General features: G+C 43.9%; 1 protein-coding gene across 1 annotated transcript in view; it reads right to left on the bottom strand.

Annotated features, from left to right (window-relative positions):
• nrxn3b (neurexin 3b) overlaps positions 1 to 10,000 on the bottom strand; it is a gene marked incomplete at both ends in the record, with an annotated part of 231,970 nt that overhangs the window by 24,751 nt on the left and 197,219 nt on the right. Inside the window, 2 exons of the mRNA XM_080550520.1 lie at positions 1 to 23; positions 1,522 to 1,611. The exon at positions 1 to 23 is cut by the window's left edge and continues 291 nt beyond it. Of these exons, the coding sequence (XP_080406646.1) occupies positions 1 to 23; positions 1,522 to 1,611 (113 nt within the window). The remainder of the gene's footprint in view (positions 24 to 1,521; positions 1,612 to 10,000) is intronic.

The raw sequence follows: 10,000 nt of genomic DNA, 5'->3' as shown, positions 1-10,000 counted from the left end.
GTTGAAGATGGTTAGCTGCCGGCCTGGGAGAGAGGGGAGGAGGGGGGATGGTTACGGTGGACATACTCATATTGCTTGTGATCCATTCAACCACTTAGTTAGGCCTACTGTACATGTTATCTTATGGTATGGTATCTATCTGGTAGAAATGCAATGGAAAGGTGGTAATAACATTAATAACAAGGGAAATGATTGTATGCTTCATTGGGATTCATCAAAACAAGCACCTCTGGACACCTCTTAAGTACAACAAAGTACCAACTAAAAGAACAGATTATCCTAGTAATTACCAGGTTAATACCAATGGAAAAATGACTGTAAAATTGAGTTATCCAACTACTCTTTAAAGCCAGTGAACTGATGATTGAAAGAGACCGTTGCAATATTATGATAAAGTGTAAGCAATTCACTCTTATTCCTGTCGTTGACATCCACAGTAAACTTCATTACCTAGGAACTAAATATCACAGTCAAAACACATTGCTCATGCATTACTTTCGAAATGAAACATATAAATAAACTATTGGAAATCCGTGAATCTTAATTGGAAATCTAATTTCTTTAACACACACGTATCACTGCAGGGTTATTACATTTGTCACATTCACAATTACAATACATTGGGCATGAAATGACAGGGAAAGAAATCTTATATCTCACACATAAAAAAAAGAAATATCATGTTGACTCATGCATGTAACACAACTAATGGGATTTCAGACGGGTTTGTGTTTTAGAGATTGTTAAAGGGACTTTATAATCATCTTAGGAGGTTTTGGCAATGACCTTTAAATGCATTTTATAATGATATTATTCCAAGCAGGAAATCCAGTGCAAAATGGAACGGGACCACAATTCTCCATTGCATCGTCCCATTGCAATAAGCAGTAAAGAGGTAGCGACCAGATAATCACAGGGTAGTAGACTGCTTGGGAATGCAGACTATTTCAGGGCAGAATGAACACTGACAGGCCTATTGCTGGGTTTCACAGACTTAAACAATAGCCAGCAATTACCTCTCTATCAGGAAAAACAAGAGGGATGTTTGTAACCCCTTTGGTTAGTTTGTCCTCAAAGATTGCTTGAGATGTGAGCAGGGATGAGCTAACTGTTCATCCAGACAATGGACCTAGTGATGTAGCAGGGGATCTGCTGTCAGAGAGCAATTTTGGGAGGATTAAGGATAAGACTTTAAACAAGCACATACTTGTCCATGCATTGTTTATGGCCTAATGAATTACAAGTCTCCCTCCCAGTCCCTTTAACTGCTTAGTGTTAATGCTTCAATGTCGTTTAAACAGGGATGACAAAAAAGGCAATGACACTACAGTTGTAACAAAAAAATAAAATAATAATGAAACGAAAAAGTGAACAAAACAAAATTAAAAGTAATTTTAGGCTACTTATTGTTTAAGGGGGTTTCAAAAGGGTTTGTTATTCATTCTGAGAGGATTAAGGGGAAACAAGCCAATGACATGACAAGAAAATCAAAACATTCTAGTAAATTCTGGTAGAGGTTACCTTTCTCCTGCGGCCCATCTTCCAACGGACGGGTATATTTGAACGGGATTTTCTTATTAGCCATTTGACTGCGCTCATTTTCGCTGTTGCCTTTAAAGTTTGAAAGTTTAGAGAACAGTTTAAAACAGTCGGCAACTTTGCAACTGCAACAGTTAGTCATCATCCACATTTAGACACCGATTTATAAAAGCTGTTTAGCCTTGTTTATTAAGAAAAACGTTAGGAATTGTTATGATGATATTCACAGGTATGTTTAGTCACTTTAGTTGTAGGTTTAATTTTGAAACCTGGCAAGCCAAGGTTCAGAGCAAATGAAATACTCAATGGCCTACTGTACTTGAGCAAAGCATGATTTCCAATTTTGTCTAGCAAATACATCCATCACAATTTGATCATCAGTACACCCATGTGCCCGTGAAAGGTACAGACACAAAACAACCACAAAGAAAGCGTTAGTCTGTAGATGTGTGTGCATTCATGTCTTCAACAACACAATACATTTCGACCCACATCAATTCATTCACCCATAATAACCAAAAGGAGAAAAAGATCAAAATTGTTAAACAGGTAGCTTGTTGCATCTTTCAACAGACTCAGACACTGAACCAAAGTGAGAGTTAATTCACCTTCCGTTTTCCCACTGGACAAGACCTGCTCTTACATTTCAAGGGCCAAGGAACCAGTCAGTTTAGCAACAATTTTGAGGGAAAGTGCAAGCGCTAGGTATCGAGTGAAATAAAAGAGGGAATTTGCGCCACAGCAAACCTGTCAGGGATATAGGTTCCTCCCTGATGACATAGATTTGAGGAGGACATTGCATACATATGAGATCATTACTACCGTGATGTGTGAGGCCCCCCAGGATGAGTGCCGCCCTGACTGCCTGTTTCCTTGTGAGACTGGAGGGAATATTTTCTACTACTTTATATGAAGGGCATTCTATCAGGGGAGGCTGGTGGAGGTAGACATTGGAGGGCGGGCTCCTTGTAATGCATGGAATGAGGAATGAGGAAAGGTATCTAACCACCCCCTGCTTTCTATACGTAGTACAGTAGAAACTCTCTGTCCATGAGACTGTACTGAGTCATATTTACGCATTGAATACATACATATCATCATCATATCTTATTATTTCTAAACGTCATTCTTGTCCATGCAATTCTGACTGCGAGGTATTCATCTTTTTCATTTAACTGTCCCTCCTAAGACCTCTACATGCACTCTACTTCCCTATACAGTTTCTCTACCTTCTCCTAGCATTTTGACTGCCAATGGCCCCTGGCCCGAACTATGACTTTTTCCTGCTATGACTGGTGGATAGATGATTCACTTACTTAGTCAAATGTTGTAAGTCGCTTTGGATAAAGGCGTCTGCTAAATGCCAAACATGTAAATGTAATTGCCATCTTTTCTTGAAACAGGAGGTTGTTCACAATATACTGTACCAATGCGACTAATTCAAATGAACTAGAAAACAAAACAAAACAAGACAAGCCTGCTTACTGCATGTGACTCTTCGCACCCCGCTGCTAACATTTGGAGAGAGTTGCTCAGACACTCTGGGGTGTCACAACACTTTAGGCGTCAGTGTGTTGAAACTGTCAGAAACGCCTGTGATGTGTGATGCTGCAGTGGATGATGTCACTCTTTCCCCAGAGGACGGAGACAAAGACATTTTGATGCTGTTTCATGGTGAATGGGGGAGTGGGGGGTGGGGGTAAATAATATATTGACTGCAGCGGTTGACACAGAATTACAGTAGGTAGAGGTGCGAGACATGAACAGCTTAACGATACTTTTGGCAGCAGCAGCAGCAGCAACAACAGCAGCAGCAGCAACAGAGGCAAACACACTCCCTTGATGAATCTCTGACTTGGATAACATCACACTTTGAGGCGGTGGGGACGCCGCCTCGCTCCAACCCGTACCGGATCTCCGTACAAGACTTGGCCAACGGCTGTTTGATGTGTGTTCCCCACCTCCTCTCTTTCTTGTGCTTTTATTTCAGAGGAAACGAAAAAAAACAACCCTAAACCAGAAGTGTTCAGGTTGTAGAGAGTGGCTAGCATGGGGCGGGGTATGGGGGGCGTGAGGGGAGATGGGTAGGATGGGATCGGGGTGGGGGGGAGGTGGCAGCGGGGGTTAATAAGCACCTTGCAGCACTCCCCGGTGCCTTTGATCCAGACGGGTATATGCAGTGGCAGCCAGAGACAGCCCGCCCCCCCCCCCCCCCCCCCCCGGCAATGGGCCGCACTACGTCCTGCTGTTTGAGGGGTGAGGGATGGAGGGATGGAGCGGGGCCCAGGTGTTAACCGAAGCACCCATGATGTGACGTGAAGCCGGAACGCCACTCTTTTCCCCTCTCTCACTGGATCTCTCTCTCCCTCCCTCCCCTTTCTCTCTCTTTTTTCCTCTTCCTTGCTTTTCCTTTGTTCTCATCCCTGTGTGGATGTCTTTATTGGTGGTGCTCATTCGGAGGCTCTCGGGCGGATAATGAAATTTAATTCTGTCTAAAAACCAATAAGAGTAGCGGCACAGTGCACAGCTGAACCAGGTGTTAATGAAGTGAAATTCTGTCTATAACTAATAAGAGAGCAGGAACAGCGCCTGCCTGAAAGGTTCCTATAGTACCTAAAGGTGACTCTAGAAGTGACCTTGTACTGGATGTTTCAACAAACAATAGAGTTGTTCAATACAAGATTAGCTCTGCCATTTGAATGGGGCACCTGAGGGAATGCTGATGTGTTGATAGTAGACTGAAAGCATTCTTCTGTTCCCAAACGTCCCATTGGGAACATCCGAATGACATCAGCGGTCTGACCCTTAACTCTTGCCATAAAAGCCGTAGAACTAAGCGATGTGGCGAATGAGATTCTCAAAATCACATATGGTCCCACCAATTCATTTTGTGAGTGGGTGGGTGTGTGTATCTCTGTATCTGCTTGTGTGTTTCCAATTTCTCTCACAGTCAAAACAATATCCAAATGTCAGTGCTCTTATGGCAATGTTTCAATCCAAACAAACACTGGCGTGGTGACAGTCAGTCGGCTCACTGGGCTAACCAGAGAATGACCAGCAGGGGTCCACGGGCAGACGCTGAGGGTGTATCAAAACAAATGGCTACCGTGACAAACCCTTTAGCATTTAGTCTATCACAGGAATGTGGAGTACATTTGATACACCTCCAGCCTCCATCTTGTCAAAAACCACAGCGGTAAGTCAAACCTGGGGATTTCACCGTCCTACGAGTCCCCACTTTGCATCCAATAGACTCCCTCTCTCTCTCTCTGCCTCTCTCTCTCTCTCCCTGCCCATCTCTTTGCCTTGCTCTCTCTCTACTTCTTTCTCCGTCTCTGTCTCTCTTTCTGTCTCTGTCTCTGCCTCTCTATCTCTCTCTTTCTCTCTCTCTCTCTGCCTCTCTTTCTCTCTCTCGGTATCCTCACAGTCAAAAACAACACAGTGCATTCATCATCTATCACATTGCCCTCAGGTTCCGACTGCTTGAAGGATGAATTAGACCATAGGAGGGTAGAGTGAGCTTATCTCGTTCTACCATGTGTAGAGAATCATAGGCGAGAGAGATTGTGTCTGAGATAGGAGTAATCATGTTTGGCCAGTAGGGTACATGACTATTTATCTCACTCCTAAAGAATGGTGAATCGTTAGAGAGTCTTGAAAAAGAAGAAAGAGCAAGGAGGACTTCTTGAAAGGGTGTTTCTTTGGTTCTTTGTAACACCAGTGACCTTCAGTTCACTAGCCGTGAATGAGAATGGCATTTGCAAAGACGAAGCCTTGCTTGGAACCCGGCTGTGTGTGTGTGTGTGTGTGTGTGTGTGTGTGTGTGTGTGTGTGTGTGTGTGTGTGTGTGTGTGCGCTGTATTGTTAGCTGGATCATCCTTGACTAAAAAGCAGTCTGACCCTTTACCCTTGGTTCATGGTTATCCATGATTGAAAATTACATCTATTTCTTTCTATTACAGCACTCAAACACACACACACACACACACACAGCGTATGCACACACACATGCACACACGCACGCACGCACACACACACACACACACACACACACACACACACACACACAGACACACACACACACACACATAGACACACACACACACACACACACACACACACACACACACACACACACACACAGACACACACACCTTCCCTTCCCTGACATCTCTCTCTGAAGCCCAACAAGCCCACAGAGGGCAAGAGCTGTTCACCTGAAACAGTGCTCATCTGAACCGAGGCCATGGCACATCGCAACACACATTTCAAACTGGCTTGGTCCAATAGCTCTTTGATTCTGAGAGTCAAACCCACTCAAAAAAGGTCATGTTGTACAACACCTTGTACAGCACACAGAGATTCAGAGAGTTACATAACAGATTAGTGTAGCTATTGGAAATAAAACGAAATACCCCCAGTGTTTTTATTGTCTAGGAATTATACAGGATTGTAGAAGAATGGGCATTAATTTTAGATGAGCATGGATGAAGGGAGAGAGAGAGATAGAGAGAGAGAAAGGAAGAGCAAGAGAGAAATAGAAACAGCCAGAGAAATAGTGTTATCTCTAGTGTAGAGATAGAGAGAGAGAGAGAGAGAGAGAGAGAGGTCTGCATAGAGAGAGAGAGACAAAGAGATACTCCGGCAGATAAAGGAAGAGAGAGAGAGATAAGTATGATGATGGTGAGAAACGACAGAGAGAGAGAGAGAGAGAGAGAGAGAGAGACAGACAGGCAGAGAGATAGACCAGAGCCAGAGATGGATGCTGAGATCAGTGAGGGCAAATTTCAGTATGGATGACTGGGCCTGCAGAGAACAGAACACGCATCTCCCTCTCTCCTTCTCTCCCTCTCTCCCTCTCTCCCTCTCTCCCTCTCTCCCTCTCTCCCTCTCTCCCTCTCTCCTCTCTCTCTCTCTCTCCCTCTCTCCCTCTCTCCCTCTCTCCTTCTCTCCCTCTCTCCCTCTCTCCTTCTCTCCCTCTCTCCTTCTCTCCTCTCTCCTTCTCTCCTCTCCTCCCAGAGAGGCTGGCATCGCTTCAGCACCCCTCATGCCTGTCACCCTAAAAGGGCCTGCGGTCACAATACATGCTGGGGAGGATCATGGGGACACACACATCACATCATCCTGTCAGAACTGTGCTCTGTTTGACAGTAGTAGCCACCGACATGAGAGGTCTGAATGGGTTAGACCACCGCTGAGAGTCCACATTTACCGTGATCGGTTTTAGCTTTTTTTTTGTTGTTTTTTGTTTGGAGCCCTCGAGAGAAATGCCTCAGACAATGTTTTCTAAACTGGCTGAGGGGAAATTAATGAAATTAAAGGAAAAAGGGCCTCCTGAGGACAGCAAATTAATTAGCAATACCTGGGAAATAGTCACTCTTAGGTCTGTGTAACAACACTGTAATTACTGTAATAACAACATTGTATAAAATATGCCCCACATTACACTGGTGTAATAACACAATTAACCTATTACTATGCAATCACAAAGTGATCATACAAGTATTTTTCCACAGTGTGTTATTCATATTACTAATATGTAATTACTTGACTAATTACTATGTTACAACACAGGCAGCAATAGCAGCAAGCTACCCGCTCATTGGGAGCGATTTGGGGTTCAGTGTCTTGCCCAAGGACACCTCGACACGTGGACAGGAGGAGCCGGGGATCGAACCGCAAACCTTGCGATCATTAGATGCCGGCTCTACCTGCTGAGCCACAGCCGCCCCCATTTTGGTGTCATTGTACCTCAGTGATGACCAGCCCATATGGGCTACTAAAACAGTAATATTAGAAAAAAAATATCTTATCTAATCTAATAATTCTCTAATCTATTAATTTCAAAGCAAAACCAAAATCGTTGTATACATCATTGTGGTATGAAAACACTTGGGAAATTCCCCTATTCACATTGTCTCTCTCAAATATAGCCTGGGATCAGAAACCTCTAGCCAATAAAATGAATGTAGAATGAATTAGAGTATCTCATCCTTTTGGCCCATTCCACAACTATTGGTGGTGAGACATCCGATTTTCACAACCCAAGGCTATTTGCAGAGGAACATTGACTAGCGAGCAAATCACAGACACCTCTCTCCCCCTGTTCACTGCCATGGAAACGAGGCAGGCCTGATCTGGTAACTGTTTATTGAACGGGTTGTGAGCTTGCTGTGGCGTTCACGTTAAGCATTTGGAGAGCGGGGTAGTCGATAAGGCTGCACCCTAACCTGTAATTACTCAAGAAATGACAATGGCTTTACAAGGAGGACACAAAATCAATCGTTGTCAAATTACTATCACTGAGTGTCCTGCAAATTACAGAAGAAAAATAAATTACCACAGATTCGATCTCTTCCCCAGCCAAACATATGTGGACAGAATAGCTCAAGAAATGTATAGGTATGACTTGAAAGAATTCATGGGTAAAATGACAAAACACTGTCTGTCTGTTTGCCACAGTGTTCAAACAGTGATAAGTCAACAGGCATTAAACTGCTTTATTTTTGTTAACAGGCATTAAACTGGCTTTTGTGGAAGTTTCGATCAATGAACCCTAGCACAAATTGCAGCCGCAGACAATTCGAAAGGTGTAATTGTCTTGATAGCTCTGCGCTGATTTAAATCCACTGGGTAGTGAAATGGGGAAGCATGTGTATGTGTGTACGATCAGCAGTCCAACTAGTCCAAACCACTGAAGCTAAACTCTGTATGAATACAGTATCTTAAACCACTGAGTCTTTCAGCTGAATTACCATTTATGTAGATTTAACATTTTCCAGTGTTTACTGATTTTGTATCCTATATATCTTTAGGTGATATAGTACATGTATGTGAGTTTACTGTTACTGTAGTCATCTGTAAGTCAAGAAAGGGAGTACACCGGATTTTCCATAGAACATTTTGTTGTTCAGTCTTTTGCAGTAAATAACTTGCTTTTAGTATTAGCCCACTGGGGATGAACTGAATACAAAGAAAAAAAAGATTCAAACCTGAACATCAATCTACCTGCATTTTCTCTGACTTCAACCACAACAAATGGTCGAAAGAAAACAAGGGAAGATGTTTTTTGGACTCAAAAGCAATTTTATGCCCAGTGAAATGACATTGCTAGCTTGCTGTTTGAAGATTATATGTCAAAAGGTTAAGTGGTGGAAAAAGTAAACCGAAATTGTACTTTTTCTTCCCACTGGGTCTTGTTCTCTACCTGTACAGCAGAATAGAATACAAAAGAATAGTTTAATTCCCTGAATAGATTAGAATTGGATTCCCAGCAATATATGTGGGTACACTGTTTGTTGATGTCTGAGGGAAATACTGTCTTTTTAGTCGTTAACACTCATTTTAGTTTACACAACTATATTTAATATTCCAGTGTGAATTCATTGTTAAATCATTATCAGCCCATCCGAAGATAATGAAGATGTCTACTAGCTGCAACAAACCTCAGGGAGGCAGTTTCAAGCGGAACACTCCAAATTGTATCATCTCAAGCCTGTCAAGAGCTTAACGTCAGCCATTTTGTGCCTCCTTTCCTCTACCCACGGCCTGTTCTGTGCAACTAACCAGAGCTGAGGAGTGTGGCTCTCACACCGGTAGCTAATAGGAAGAAAAGGTAAGGGTCGGCTATCCCACAGAGGGTGGCAACGGGACACAGACATCAAAGGAGAGGACAGCGAGCCAAAATTAATGGAGTGGAAAGTGCTATGGAGGATTTTTCCCTCCTTTTTTTTGCCTCCCTATTTGTCCTCTCCTCTCGCCCAGCTGGGCAGCACATCCCTGTTCCCCCATTCCTCCAATGAGGGGAGCTCCTGAGCCTGAGCCTCCAAATGGAGCAGGCTGCTTTTCATTATCTCATTAGTATTCAGCCGCTGTGCCTCTACCTGGACCTGGGAATGAGAGATACAGGGGAGGCAGAGCTCTATCTGCCCAACAGGCGACTCTCTCCTCCCCTTCTCTCCCTCCCTCTCTCCCCAGGCAGGCCACCAGGTAACTCTGATGGCTTCTGTGACTGAGCGTCTCACCAAACCACCCCCCCCCCCCTCCCCCCTCCCGCCTCACTCTCCCACCCGCCCACCTACCATCAGCCTCCATTTTGGTACCTTTCATTCCCCATCCGAAAAAACCAGGCCAGATGCCACTTCTGTAATGCCTCTCACAAGACAAAGGCACCGACTTGGCCAGCTTTCTCCCACTGAGGTAGGTGTCAGCGCTCGATTAGAGGTTGGAGGTTTTCTGCCCGGCCGCCCAGGACTTGCAGAGGACGATTACTGGGGAACAACATGTGTTGTGCTGATTGCTGGGGGTTGGCTTAAGATGGACTCAGTTTCATTCTGGACATGATATAGTTACCCTTTAAGTCTGGGGGAAAAAGAGTGAGCAAGGGGGAAGTGTATTAATGGTTGACAGCTGTTCACACTTCAGCAAATTGGAATGCTTTGCCGAATGTTAGCCCCGTTTT

This window comes from Nansenia antarctica (assembly GCF_963989245.1).
Source record: "Nansenia antarctica genome assembly, chromosome: 1".
Lineage (NCBI taxonomy): Eukaryota > Metazoa > Chordata > Actinopteri > Argentiniformes > Microstomatidae > Nansenia > Nansenia antarctica.
Note: the sequence above shows the minus strand (reverse complement) of the source record. Positions and strands in the feature narration are given on the sequence as shown.